Source organism: Neophocaena asiaeorientalis, unplaced genomic scaffold (genome assembly GCF_003031525.2).
Source record: "Neophocaena asiaeorientalis asiaeorientalis breed wild unplaced genomic scaffold, Neophocaena_asiaeorientalis_V1.1 scaffold34, whole genome shotgun sequence".
NCBI classification, from domain to species: domain Eukaryota; kingdom Metazoa; phylum Chordata; class Mammalia; order Artiodactyla; family Phocoenidae; genus Neophocaena; species Neophocaena asiaeorientalis.
This window is the reverse complement of record NW_020172464.1, coordinates 1076376-1091477: the sequence shown is the minus strand read 5'-3', so window position 1 is coordinate 1091477 and position 15102 is coordinate 1076376. Positions and strand designations below refer to the sequence as shown.

General features: G+C 45.9%; 1 protein-coding gene across 2 annotated transcripts in view; it reads left to right on the top strand.

Annotated features, from left to right (window-relative positions):
- The first annotated feature begins 705 nt into the window (after positions 1–705).
- ATP1B4 (ATPase Na+/K+ transporting family member beta 4) overlaps positions 706–15102 on the top strand; it is a 16881-nt gene continuing 2484 nt past the window's right edge. The window contains exons 1-6 of one of the 2 annotated variants that reach the window (XM_024738128.1): positions 706–770; positions 4671–4920; positions 9011–9139; positions 9400–9504; positions 12515–12711; positions 13604–13660. In XM_024738128.1, coding sequence (XP_024593896.1) covers positions 708–770; positions 4671–4920; positions 9011–9139; positions 9400–9504; positions 12515–12711; positions 13604–13660 — 801 coding nt within the window. In that variant the 5' untranslated portion in view covers positions 706–707. Of the gene's footprint in view, positions 771–4670; positions 4933–9010; positions 9140–9399; positions 9505–12514; positions 12712–13603; positions 13661–15102 lie in introns of both variants that reach the window. The other variant, XM_024738126.1, reaches the window with a different exon arrangement.

Genomic DNA, 15102 nt, shown 5'->3' with positions numbered 1-15102 from the left:
ATGGGGTCATTCTGACATGTAGGCTAGAAAAAGGCTTCTTATGTCCAAGATCCTCTTTGGGCAGGGAGGGGCAAAGCAGGAGCCTGGCCTCTAAAATCAGAACGCATAATCCACCTTTAAGGGGCTGGTGGATTGACACAAATAAGGAATATCGTAGGTGGCTTGGTGTGTGTGTGGGGGGAGGTGGGGAGAGCAAAGGGAATCTTTCCTGACACCCTAGATCCTTTTGCATGAGATCAGCCTTATGAAAAAAGAAAGTTATTCTTGGCCAACTCCCCTCACCCCCAACTCCCACCCACGCCCCACCCCCTGCACACACTGATATTCAACTCTCAGTTGAGAAGAACACAACTTAAGATTTCCATTGGGCCCATAGTAGCTCAGGCGCTAGAGAAGAGCAGGGAGTGAGAAGAGACATGAAGTTCGGGGCGGGGGGGTGAGTCGCTCATCCTCGTGACCCAGAATATCTCCCCCTCCCTGTAATGATGAGCTTGCTTTTCCATAAGGGCTTTCCTTTGATTCAGGGAAGGGGCCAACCAATGAGAGAGGGGCATGTTAGATTATTTTGGGGAAGGGCTCATGCCAGGAGGGTTCACTTTTACTAGGCGCCAAGTATCCCCAGCAACCAGTGTCTCCTGTACCAGCAGAAGCTCCAGAGCTCTCAGCCACTTGCCTGCCTCTGCCGCGTCTCTGCCCACTGAACAGCCATGAGAAGGCAGCTCCGGTCCAGAAGGGCTCCGGCCTTTCCATACGGTTATCGCTACAGACTTGTGAGTCCCAGGGAGCAGAATATTTTGCTGTCCCTTTTTAGTGGGGTGGGTTGGGGGATGTGTAGGTGGTGGCTTAGGGCTGCTTCTCCTTAAGATGGGCAGGAACAGTGAAGTTTAAGGAAGTCCATTGTTTCAAGCTCGAGCAGTGACTCCCAGTACCCCACTGCACCCTAAATTGCTGGATTGAAAGAGGAAGCCCCTCTTCCTGTGCAACAAACATAAGGGAAGGGGAAGATGCCAGAGAATAAGGGGGACTTCTAAAAGTTTTTCGTGGGAGTCTAGAATTTGAACAGACCTTTTGGAGTCTGGGAATAGAGGTTTCATTCCGAGAGCAAGAAATTTAGCCAAGAGAGAAGGGAAGGGGAAGAGGAAATGAAAGGCGCTGCCTATCCAGCTGTCTCAGTCGCTTTGGGTGGTAGCTTCTTAGGAACCCAGCTGCTCTTTTCTAAAGCAGAAATTCCAAACGATGGCTAAAAGCATGGAATCCTAGATAGAAGTTGGGAGCAGTCCTATACATCATCTCTCCAGAACCCCTCATTATGTAAAGGAGGCTGCTGGGGCTCAGAGCACAGGAGTGACTTGCAAGTTACTGGAAGAGCCAAAGTGAGAATGTAAGTTTCCTGACTTCTGATCCTGTGCTCTTTCCATCATATTTGCAGCATGCCACTCCCTAGCCCTCTGATTCTCCACCACCCATTGCCTCCCTGCCTGCCACCCTGCCCTGCCCAACACTCACGCACCCCAACTTCAATGTCACCATTTATCTCCAGGGTGCATTAGAAATTTTTTTGAACCCAAAGTTTCTTTGCGTTTACTTTGCTAGAAATCATGAATATATGCCGCCTGCAGTAGTTTTCTTTGCGGGGAGGTATATTCTGAAATCTCCCCCAGAGAGGGTTGTGATCTGGGCCCCAGGAAGAAACAAAGCTTAATCCATTTTTTGGGGGGAATGTCCACTTATATAACCAGGGAGCTAAGTGGAGACTGTCAACAGACAGCAGAGGCAGACACGAATTCCTCCAACCCCGTATCAACCTGTGGAGGGCTTCTCGTAACTTTCCAGCCACAGTTTGTAGAATCTCTCTTTTGACATCCCCAAAGTCCCTACCAGGTCTCAGAGCAGTCACAGTCTGTAGGGCATACATAACTATTCCTTACTTCGCATCTTTTCTCTATAATGCTGCTAAAGCGTTGTGTATAATTTCAATTATTTGTCAACTGGTTTGGATTTTAAATGCATCAGGGGATCTTGCTCTTTATAGGGGCTACTTGATCAAATTTAAAAAGAAATTATTTGATGCAGTGAATAATCGGGTGCTAATGTCTCTTCGACAATTAACCAACTGTTTGAATGTCTACAGGGTGTTACTCAGTGCAGGGCACAAATTTACCTTTCGGGTCATACTGTTTGTTTATATATTTGTTTATATGTTTATATATTTAGAGTGCTCAAAATGGAGCCACCTTCTGCCCTTCAGACTCTTTCCTTTTAGGGCAACACGATGGCCCCAGCACACTCACATACACTATCACATGAGGGCAGTGCCACTTTAGGAAACTGACAAAAACAGACCCTCTCATTACCAAAGGATTCCCTACTGGGTTCCGTTAAATAGTTAGTTGCACAAAAGTGCCTCTCTTGTACAATGTGAGGTTCTCCTATACCTGGAAGCAGGGGAGAGGGGAAAAGATATTTGCGGTTCCTGAAGCTCAGGCAGTGTGAGAGCCGTGGGGAAATTAGCTCTGAGAAGGTTAATTCTTCCCGGGAGGGTAAAGCTTTAATGACAAGCCATCTTTAATGGGATTATCGTGAGAGCTCATATCTACAAATAAGATCAGGCTGAGGCCAAAGCCAGCTGCCTCCTTGGTGGACGGCAGGCAAACAGGCAACAAGGAGAGAAAAGGAAGTTTTCCAGAAAATATAAAGGGAATATAAATGTCTCCACGTTGAAATGTTATACTTCAAATTCTCTGAGATTCTCAGTTGCATTAGATTCTCTGGGGGCCGTGATGACTACCCACTACAGTCCAAATGAGTGCTGAGGCCAGAGCAGCAAGCTCTGTGAGAGCATTCCCCCAGAGCTCTGGTTCAGGAGTTTTCAGTCAGGCAGTTATCACTGACGTTTGTTCAGTACCTGCTGGTTACCTAGCTGTGGGCTCCACACTGTGGAGAGCCATCAAGGAGTTAGAAAATATGGACCCTGCCCCCGGGTGCTCAGAATGTCATTCTGGAGGTCAAATGGGTACATATGTTCAAACACAAGGGAAAGAGATTTAAGAACATTTATTAATCCATTCAACATTGAGTGATGAGGTTTATTTTCCTAAGCCTTACTCTGTGAGTCCTTGTCAGAGTTAGAAATCTTTGACTATAAGCACCTCCAGTCTCTTGGGAACACAGAATCTAACACATCGCCGTGCTCCATAAACCACCTCTGCTAAACCGCCTCTAGGCACTTGTGCTCAGTGTGAGAAGCATCACATTGTCCAGGGTATCAGGAAGCATGGTTCTGAGACTGTCAGCTCTATCATGACCTTGCTGAGTGATTTTGGCTAGATCCTGTCCCCTCTCTGGGCCTCACATGGAGAAGTGAATCTTCAAGGTCCCTGTCAGTGCTGATATGGCGCATGACATAAAGCTGTACATTTGAACAAACTAGAGAGCGATTCAAGAGTGCTCATAATCAAGAGCTAGATAGCGCCGGGCAGACTGAATGCTGAGAGTACAGCCTTGTCACGCTGTATCACTTTTACTGATTCTGAACAATCCAGTTTTCTGACCCTCCCCCCCGGCCATGGCAGCCCTTTTAGCTGAGTGTCCTCTAAATGGCCTTTGAGGAATCAGGCAGGGAGGGTGCAGCACAGAGCCCCTGGCCTCTATCATTTGACACATCCAACCCCAACAGGTGCACAGGCCCCGCCACTCTTCAGATTTGGACAGCAGAGAGAAGGGACGGTGGCCTCAGACCCACAAAGAGCAAAGATCCAACCCTCCAGCCCGTGGCTGGGAGGCATTGGAAATACCATTTGGTGAAGTCTGGGTTTTTCTTTTTTTTTGTTGTTTTTTTGTTTGTTTGTTTAAGTTTCTTAGAACCACTCGGAGAAGATTACAGTTTCAGATCTCAAGTAATGGCTGCAATCAGTCAATCAACAAATATGTGCTGAGCATTTACTGCGTGCCCAGACTTCTGACTAGGGTATGGGGTTGGTGGGGGGAAGATGACGTATCAGTTGCCGTGCCAGCCCTCAGGTGGTCTGTCCAACCTGCTTAAGGCAGGAGGAGGTTCCAGTGTGGGCAACAGTCAGAGAAGCAGCAAGTAACGCCCCCATCTCTTGTTTTCTGTTGGGAAGGCAGTCTAAGTTTTGAGGAGGGGTACAGCAGCTGGCCTCTCCTCCTGATGTCTGTCCCAGGCTATTTTTAGCCACAAGTTAGGATGGTGAGGTTGAGCAGCTGAAAGTGTACAGGGTGTTAGGACAAAGCTGGCTTGGACTGAGAATTTGCCATCACGGACACGAGTGTCTAAAACTACTCCATCCTCCAGTGTTGAGCTCAGCTCTGCCCTGACAGGCCAGACAAAGCTAAGCGGGAAGCCAAGGCCCCAGGACAGAGTAATGACATGAGCAGTCCTAGGGGAACAGCCCAAATGCCTGAAGCCGATAATAAGACTTGCACCTCTATGGAAAGAATATTGGGTCAAAATGGGTCATAGAAAGGATATTTCCTGCAAAAGAACAGAGAGAAAGAAATCTGCCTCTTGTAACAACAGGTATGTTTATGGGTAAGTGGACATCTGAAGCATCTCCAAATATTGAGTCGTTTTCCATTTATTTTGGCTGGTGGGATGTGCCATTGGAAATCTTCTTCTCCAAAAAGGGGATTGTGTTTTGTCACTGTTTCAGGATGATCAGGATGAAGTGAATCAGAACTACTTAGCAGATGAAGAGGAAGAAGCAGAAGAAGAGGCTCGGGTGATGGTGGTACCTGATTTGGAGGAGGAGGAGGAGGAAGAAGAGGAGGGGAAAGAAGAAGAGGAAAAGGAAGAGGAAGAGAGTCAGGCTCAGGAAACAGGCAGTGCCTGGTGGCGGAAATGGCAGATCGTGAACGAATACCTGTGGGATCCGGAGAAAAGGATGTCTCTGGCCCGAACAGGTCAGAGTTGGAGTAAGTCCCAGTTGTCCCAATGCCCCAGTCGGGTGTCCTTTGCTTTTGGCTTGGTGTCCAGGACTCCTTTACCATACGTTGGATGGGCTTGTCTGCAAAGTTCTCTAGCACTTCATGTAACAGGATCACTGCCTAGGGAAATTAATGGGCAGATCTCATCAGAACAAACTCCCAAGTGGGTGAACAAACTTGATTGTATAGCTGAAATACACTGGGCTCAATAGCATTTGCAGTGCAGAGAGACAGTAAGAATGAGTTGAAAAAGTGCAGATTTCTTTGAAGCCCCAGCCCTGTCACTTTCTATCTGTAACTTTGGGCTCATCGTTTATTTTCTCTGAGCCTCAGTTTCCTCACCTGCTTAATGAAGGAAACAGTATCTGCCTTACCTCTCTCACAGGATCAGCCTGAGGCTCCAATAAGATGTTAAAATTGTAAAGTACAAAGTACTATGCAGAAGACTATTCCTAAGATACGAGACCCAAGACCCTGCTAACCTGACCAAGGGTTTGTACAGCCTCATCATTTCACCTCGTAATATCAGTGAAGGAGAGCCACGGCTGCCCCTGGCCCCAGCTTGCATGTGCTTTGCAATCGATCCCATGGTGTATAGAGAGAAATGGGTTAAAGGGATCATTTCTAGCAATTTACGGCTGAGTCCCCATATTGCTTGATCAATGGCAGAATCGCGGTCCCCAGCATTTCCTCTTTGTACCACATGCTGCCACCACCTTTACTTCACAGCTTCCCCAGCACGCCTCTCCCAGGGTCCTACTCACCTCTTGAACTATTAATGCTGATCCTTATCAGGAGATTTAGCTTGTGGTAAAATTCACACTCGCCATAGTCTCTGAACATCCCAGGAAAAGAGCAGCCGCTGGTTTGAATTCAGTTAACCCACAGAAGAAAACAATAGATAACTCTATGGATAAAATAAGAGTCCCTCAGTGCCAAGGGTCTAGGTTGCTAAAGTCGATGGTCATGCCTTCTAAAGGCCCCTTTGGCTGAGAATTCCCTCCTTTGTAGTTTATGTTTCTAATTCAGCTCAGTCAGGGTGAAACAGCCAGCCCTGCTGCCTGGAATTAGCAATAGCAGGTGTGGGGCTCTGAACAACACCCACCTCCCTTCACCCCTCTTCAGTTCCCAGCCCCACCCCTGCCCATCCCTCGAACTCTCAACTGGAACAAATGTACCATTCAAGGAACATTCCGACGTTCTGGAAGCTGCAGACAAATGCTGGACACTCACTGGGGCTCCAAAAGGGGGCACAGCTGTTTCTCCCTTGCCTAAAGAGGACTGGAAAAACAGGCCTTGTGAGATGCAAGTGTGATTCTGGGAGAGGGAGCCCTACATTAACCCTTAAACAGCCAGCCATTGGAACTTAACCAGATGAGCTGATCCCAACTGCGCCTGCGGAGAACAATCCATAGGCCAACAAGTGGGGATGAGGGAGGAAGGTTCAAGTGCCCAGGGAAGATATGGCAGTGGGGACACTGCATGGTAGGCCGTATCCAGGCCTCGGGGTAGCGGGTCTAAGGAGAGCCCGGGCTACCCCTGGGCAAAGGGCAAATAGTGATGCTAATGCCTAGGCCGCCACATGCCTTGCTGCCCTCCTGCTTGAGAACTAGGTGCCACTTAAGCACTTACTAACACTGTCCCAGCCTGGACATCAAAATGACCAACATATTCACCCAGCCTATTATTATATTGTGGGCTTTTCCTCTGATAGCTGGGCAACTTCTATTCTTAGGAGCTTTATGTTATTTTATTGGGTACTGACAAGAACTGTATGAGGTAGTAATATTATTATCCCCATTTTACAGATGCAGAAACTGAGGCTTAGAGAGGGTAAGTAACTTATCTAAAGTCACACAGTTAATAAAGTGGCAGTACTGGGATTCAAACCCAGCTTGGATGAACACTGGAGTTCATTCTCTTGCCAGAACATCATGCTGTCTTCATGAACTCTAGCAATGAGCAAGGCCCTGATGGACAGGGCCTTAGGACCTGATGGGGTGTTTTAGTGGAAGGACTGAAGAGTTGGGATCGTGGGTACCTAGTCTATTCAAGATATAATGGTCTATCCAAGCTCGGGTGGGACATTCAGGAGAAAACCCTGGATTACCTAAAGGAGCAGCCCAAGTAAAACTTGGACATTTGGAACAGAAAGGGTTTGGAGGGATCAATGGGTTCAGGTGGGTACAGTGCTTGGTTTTGCCGGGGGCAAGGGGTGGTGTAGCTGAGACAGTTAGCCTATCACAGACTCCAGGGCACAGACTCCTGGGCAAAGCTGAGGGGACTCCTTGCTAGTGCCCTTCTCCCATCTACAGCTTCCTGGCCACACATCCTGGGCAAGAAGGAAGATATCTCCAGGGGAATGTACCCGTATTCTATTGCTTTCCTCTCATCCATGAAACTGAGCCTTCTGGTCCCCCAGGATGGCTCCAGCTGTTGATCGGTTCCCAGGATGGGGATGGGGGTAGAGGGTTGGAGGAGGAGTCACAAGGCACATCCCATCAGGACAGCAGGCGGGCAGCAGCCAAGTATCACAAGCACACGAGGTGCTGCTGTTTCTTCTCCAGGGACTCCAACTGAATCAATGTGTTCATATTCCAGTTCTGCTTTAGTTCATCTTATAAAACATAAAGGTTCACTTCTAGTTAGATTAGTAAGAATTTTTTTCTCCTTTTCCCTACTCCTTTTTTTCTATTTTTTTTGGTTCATTTTATTTGGTTCATGGTTCAACTTAAAATTTAATATTTAATTAATAATTAAAATGAATATCTACTTATAAAAAATTAATATTTGGATTTGGTTTGGGGTACAGCAAAGTTATGTGGTTTGTTCCAGTTTCTGGTTCATGATTCAGTTCAAATCTGTAGCTCCGACATCATGTCACTGCTGTGAGTGGAGCTAGATATTATTTTCTGAGAGAGCCCCAAGGAGGACTTGAAAGAGCTTCTCAGCAGCAATCTCATGCTCATTCACTCATTCTGTGCTGCCTAATCCTGGGGCAAACCTAGTGCTAATCCAGCCCACAGAGGAAGAATTCACACAACTGTGCTTCTGGTCCTATGGCAATAATAATATTAATAATAACAATGATGAAGACTGCCACTTACAGAGCACTTAGTATATGCCAGGCTCTGTGCTGTGCTATTTATATGCATTATTCAATGTTAAGAAGTAAGTACTATTATTATCCTCATCTTACAGATGAGGAAATTGAGGCCCAGAGAGGTAAATACCATGTCTAAGATTAAACAGTTAGGAAGTGGTAGAGTCAGCACAGGATGTAAGGAAAGGCTGAATTTCAAATAGTGTTAGGGATATTGATCAGAATATGAGGTAAGTGCTGAACTTATCCCCATTTTACCTGTGAGAAGTCGGGGGTGCCAGGAGGTTCTATAACTTATAGCTCACAGGCTGAGCTCACAGGTAGCAGGTGTCAGTAATTAAGTACAGTTTGCCCCTCTTCCCTTCCCCATCCTGCGTTAGTGTTCTTTTTGAAAAGCAGAGTCACTTAGAGTTTTGCCAAAGATAAAGAAGATTTGAAATACGTAAAGTGAAACCTCACTTTGCCTTCATTAGAGGCACACCCAGTGGAAACGAATCAAAGGTTTGAATTATAGGCTATGTGAAAAGAAATGCTGTTTTCATCACTTGCAAATACATATAATCACTGGAACCAAGCTGCTAGGACTCTTTAGGGCACCTACTTTAATGAATAGCGAAGAATGATTTGTACTTAGGACATCAACCATTGCCCAGAGGACTCCCAAGCAATTTGCCCTCTGCAGTACTTTAAACTCCACGCCCCTGTAATCTCGTTCACGGTCATCATTTGCTCAGCAAGCCCTTCCATCGGAGATGCTGTAAAGGTAAACTGCAATCAGACCTCTGACGCAATTCTCACCAATTTCAAATTGGTGAAACCTGAATAAGCAAGGACATACTGAATCTGGGGAATTAAACAAAAAGCCATGTCACGTGTTTGGGTTGGTTCTGGTTCATGAGTTCAAATGCAGAGGCAGGGCTTGTTGGCCAGCACTGACCACCCTCATCTGTGATTGTTCTGCAGGCCTGATCTTAGTCATTTACTTCTTCTTCTATGCTTCCCTGGCCGCTGTGATCACCCTCTGCATGTACACGCTATTTCTGACCATCAGTCCTTACATGCCGACCTTCACTGAGAGGGTGAAGCCTCCTGGTGAGTGCCCAAATACCCTGTGCTCTCAGAATTTGCTGGACAGAAATCTGCTTGCACAGCATGTTCAGCTCCAATTAACTTTGGCTCTTCCCGGTAATGACTTAGGGATTCAATTATTAAGAGTAAAAGTAAAATGGTACTTAGCAAATTATGGTCCTTTTCATTTTGATTGCCTGGGGGGAAATGGTTTCATGGGAATCGATACAAAAAAAGTATCCCAAGAATGGGTTAATATATCCAAGACCTGTTTTCATTGCCAGGAGTTATGATCAGACCCTTCGCCCATAGCCTTAACTTCAACTTCAACGTTTCTGAACCTGACACTTGGCAGCATTATGTGATTAGTCTAAATGGCTTTCTCCAGGGTAAGTTCCTCTGAATGGTGAGAATCTCTTTGGAAAGGTGATGGGTGGGAACTCAAAATTCAAAATTCACTTGGCTCAGAAATCCCAGTCTTACTAGCACTGCCCATTCTGGTTTTTCCTTACCATGCATCCCCCTCAGCACCTGCAGATACAATCAAAACTGCTGTGGTTTGTGATTGTATGTTGCCTTGAAAGCATATAAGCCAGTAAGATGATAAGTTCATTGGGGCAGAGAACTTGTTTTCTCTTCCTGAACACCCTATAGCACCTAGTTATGTCCTGGGCACATCCAGATGGCTCAATAATGATCAATTATAAAAGATAATTCGGGGGCTTCCCTGGTGGCACAGTGGTTGGGAGTCCACCTGCCGATGCAGGGGACGGGGGTTCGTGCCCCGGTCCGGGAGGATCCCACATGCTGCGGAGCTGCTGGGCCCATGGGCCATGGCCACTGGCCTGCGCGTCCGGAGCCTGTGCTCCACGGTGGGAGAGGCCATCTGGGGGAGGTAGTGGTGAGAAAAGAAGAGTGTTCTCCAGAACAGGAAGATTCTTGCCTCCTATGTTTTCTCAAGGTAAGAGAATTCATTTCTTGGAGATGATCCATCTTAAAGGAGGAGAAAAAGTGTCTTCATTTAAATAGCAGTCCAAAAGGGAGTTAGAGGAAGAATCTCTGGGTGGCACTCACTCCAACATTTTGATAGCAAGTGTTTTCTATAGCGTCATCAGATACATTTTCAGGGGTGAACGAATGGCTTTCTGAGAAGCCCTTACACAGGGTGAAAACTGAGGTAGCAGCTTGGTTAAGGTTAAACACAGAGCACACAGTCTCTGTATTTATTCAGCTGTCAAAGAGGAGGCCCCATGGGTTTACTGCACCTATTATTTGTGGAAAAAAAGCCAGGTTTGGTTTCCCTGGCCTGGCTGAAGTGGGGTGATGGGGGTGGCCAACAGAATGTGCACTGAATTAAGAGGATTCTCTTATGTGATAGGAAATGTTATTTAAATGTGTAAATGTTGTCACTGAACTTTAACCCTGCATAGCAGAGTCTATCATCCCCATTGGGGGAACTAAGGCTCAGAAAGGAGGAGAAATGTGATCAAAGTCTCCCACTAGCAGTAGTGTTTAAATTTAAACCCTTGTTTCTGTTCTCGACACCCTTGCTACTCAAAGTGTGACCCAGGTACCAGCAGCATCAGCATCACTTGGGAGTTTGTTGGAAAGGCAGAATCTCAGGCTCCAGAGACCTGCTGAATGGGGATCCGCAGGTGATCTGTATGTCCATTAAAGCTCGAGAAGTTCTGCTTTTCATAATTCTTTGTTGCTGCCATATGACCAGGAGTTAGAAACTCAGCTTTGTATTGGTAATGCTCAGTGTCATCTTGCTTAAGTCTGAGCTTCAGATTCCTCACCTGTAAAATTAGAGGGGCTGGGTTCTTTTTGAATCCACGTAGTTCCACTTTTGGCTCCCCAAAATGTTTTGGGCATCATAGGCAGCACAATATCTTCTTTTCTTTCAAAATGTTTGTGAGCTATTGCAAATGTACTGCCAGAATCTCTGCTGAGGAAATTCCTCTGAGAAGGTAGTAGATTCAGAAATATCAATTCTGACCTGATGACACAGGTGGGGAACATTAGGAAAAGCATTGGGTTTTTTACCTCCTAAGTGTAGATAATATGCCCTGTTAAAAAGGAACACATCTCTGAAATAGACATCCCAGAGTATCAATTTCATTCCCATGAGGACAGGGATTTTGCAATAAGGGTCACGTCCATGTCACAGTATTTTTAATGGAACTACCTCAAGAGAAACAAGGAGCACATGATTAGAGCTTCTATTTAGAAAGTTGTTATTTGAACATAGTTTACTCTAAAAAGAGAGAGAGAGAGAGAGAGAGAGATTAAAACAAAACCTTGAATTGAATGTAGCTTTGTCAAAGGACAAATAAAGGCTTAGCCATAATTAGAATAGATTTAAAATTCCCAGTTACGTTTGGAGTTTCAACGCTGGTGGATTGTAGGTGCACAAACTCCTCTAAAAAACTGAGCTACTTGGAACATGAATGCATGGGGGCTGGATCTAACAGGACTAACTGGATTCCATCATTTAGAACCAAACTGGAAATAATGCAGTAATTTCTAAAGCCCAGTTCTCTGGCATCTAGTAGCCCAAAGAGTCAGCTCACAGATAGCCCTTTTCAGCTCTCTCCCTGATATATGTACCTGGGGCACATGTTAAATTCCATCCAGTGTAAAGGGACACTAACTCTGAGTGCCTCAGGTCTCAGTAGACAAGATCTCACCCCCTCACCCTCTCAGTGGAGACCCTATGGTTGTCATTGTTTTCTGTCTTTCAACCTAAGCTTCTATTTTGCAGTGCTAACTTCCCTCTGTAAAGAATGAGGAGCTGGTTTATCTCCTCCTCTTTGTCCTCCCCCTTCCTCCTGTCCCACAACACACACTCTTCACTGTCTTGCATCGGGTGCCTCTCATTGACCTCAAAGAGAGATGTTTCCCTAGGCTGAACTTAAAGATATTTAACCCAGGGGCTTTGCCTCCTTATATATGCCATGCCTCGATATGATTCAATCCTTCTTCCAAAATCCATCTACTATTTTGCCTATTCCTCTCCCAGAAGTAGGAAAGGCAGCCCTCCAAGTTTACAATCTACCATATCAGAAAAGAAATAATGAAAAATAGAGAAAAGTTATAAAGCGATAAACATACAATCCAGAGACAGATATCGAAGAAGTTCAAGGGAATGAAAAGCAAGGGGACAAGCAATCAAAGTGGGCTGAGGGGACCAGCCCAGAAGGCTTCTTGGAGGTATGTTGCTGATGAAGGGCCTTGGGCACCTGATGCCACGTCACAGGCCCTAGGACAAACTGAGTGGGCTTTCAGAGGAGCACAAGCAAGTTCCTGGAGAAAGGAAACTAGGGAAGAGAACTACTGAAAACATGGCCTTCCTCTGTAGTACCTATCTAACATGACCCTTTGCCACCCACACTTTAGGTTATAACGACAGTCTTCAAGAGGAAATGAACGTAGATTGCCCCCCGGGCCAATACTTCATCCAAGATGGTGATGAGGATGAGGACAAGAAGGCCTGCCAATTTAAGCGCTCCTTCCTGAAGAACTGCTCTGGCCTGGAGGACCCTACTTTTGGCTACTCTACTGGACAGCCCTGCATCCTTCTAAAGATGAACCGGGTATATTGGCCCTTGTCACTCTGTCTATGATAAGTGGATGAGTTGGGTAGGAAGGCTCTGGCTGCTACATTTCTCTTGGGCTCTGTCTTCATACACTGTAAGTTTGGCCATTTTTACCAAGAGCATCACTAATACAAACAACCAGACAAACCTACCAAGCAATAATTCCTTTTCTCCCTGAACACTTTCTATTTTGATTCTTCTCCAGCACCCCTAAACCTTTGATGCTCTGTCAGGAATGAGATCTTGAGCTGTTTGGAACAGGGGACTGACATGGGGGTGGCATGGGGGACAATTCTTATTTATTTATTTTATTATTTAAAAAAATTTTTTTTTTGCGGTACGCGGGCCTCTCACTGTTGTGGCCTCTCCCATTGCGGAGCACAGGCTCCGGACGCGCAGGCTCAGCGGCCATGGCTCACGGGCCCAGCCGCTCCGCGGCATGTGGGATCTTCCTGGACTGGGGCACAAACCCGTGTCCCCTGCATCGGCAGGCGGACTCTCAACCACTGCGCCACCAGGGAAGCCTGGGACAATTCCTATATCACAAGAAATGCATTTTCCTTCTCTCCTGCCATGCCTCAGGTGTGGCAGAGCCTTACCAGGCACACTCCTCTTGACCCAGTACATTCTTTGCATTTTCAGGGTAATCCTGCTGCAGTTACCATTGTATGAATATCAGGCACAAATAAAATAAGAAGTAAGCTGAGCTGAGCAGCTCAGAAGATACTTTGCATATTCTGCTTTCTGTAACATTTCCGAGAGGGCAAAATAGATCATGTTTATGCCTAAAGAAAGGACAACTCAAGGGGGATTTAGAAAAGCCATATTTTTACTGTCAAATCTGTTTTGTTTTTTGTTTTTTAAAAAAACGCTGGTTTTCTTTTGCTAGATTGTTGGCTTTCGTCCTGAGCCTGGAGACCCTGTGAAGGTTTCCTGCAAAGTTCAGGTAAAGTGCCTTTTGAGTAAGTACTGTTAGCACGTCTGTTTCATGCAAAAGGGTGGGTCATCCCTTCCAAGGGCTTTACCGTGGATGGTTGCCTAAGGGTTAGGGAAAGGTTTAATCTTTTCATAACTACACCTCCATTTATACCTTCAGGCCTCCCTGTTTCCAGAAAACATTCCATTCATGTGTATTCGTGTGTGTAGTGTTTGTGTGTGTGTGTGCTGATTTATACCTGTGAAAGCCAAAGACTGAACCTCAGCTAAGAGCCACAGCAGGAAACAACAATGTGCCAAGTCATTAACGGAAATTCTGTTTACACTTTTGCTCTAATTACTTGTTTCTTTGAACTAAACAAGCAGCTTTCATTAGAGTCATTAGTCCCTGCTTTTAAAACTGATTTCACAAAAGAAAAGCAAGGGAATGATATCACAAAAGTGAGGTAGTGTTTGTGGAAAGACAGGCTCTGATCTGTTTCTTAACTTGGGTGGAGGTCTTCAGGGGTCAATTTTCTTCTTCTTCTGTAAATCGTGTGTGTGTGTGTGTGTGTGTGTGTGTAGCCTCCATACTCTTTGACATATTTTACAATACAACATATATAGCAATACAAAAATAAATAAATAAATAAAACTGATTTCACTTTTTGCAGCAATGACCAGTGGCACTGGGTGTTGCAATAACAAATGACTACAAGGGAAGTATAAACAGAACTCCATTAATATGCTAATTAACTGTCCTTCAAGGGACCATTAACTCCTATCTCATCTGTGCCAATTAGCTCCTTTGTAGGAAAAAGCCTACAAAGATCTTGGGTTTGCTGGGGTTTGCTTCTTAAAGTTGGCAGTAGCTCCCTCCTGTTTGGTAACACCTACTACACCCCCAGTCCTGGACGGTTGTCTTGCAAATGTGTGAAGCCGGGTAACCCCATTCTCAGTACCAGAAATGCTGCTCAAAACTCCAGTCTTGATCGTGGCAGATCAGAAAGCAGCAAAAGGCAGCATTTATTCAGTCAATAGTTCACATTCAGCAAGAATTTATGGATCACTTATTAAGTACCAGGTACTTTGCTAGGTGTTGGGGGTGCCAAGATAAATATGATTCCATCTCTGAAATCAGGGCCATCAAGTAATACAGGTGCTATGAAAGGTGCAGTGTGGGGCTTCCCTGGTGGCGCAGTGGTTGAGAGTCCGCCTGCCAATGCAGGGGACACGGGTTCGTGCCCTGGTCCGGGAGGATCCCACATGCCGCGGAGCAGCTGGGCCTGTGAGCCATGGCCGCTGAGCCTGCGTGTCCGGAGTCTGTGCTCCGCAACGGGAAAGGCCACAGCAGTGAGAGGCCCGCGTACCGCAAAAAAAAAAAGAAAAGAAAAGGCCTGTGACCAGGGAAAGCGGAGGAGGATGAAGTAGTCACTCCAGGCAGCAAAATCCTCAACATTTCAGTCATGCCAG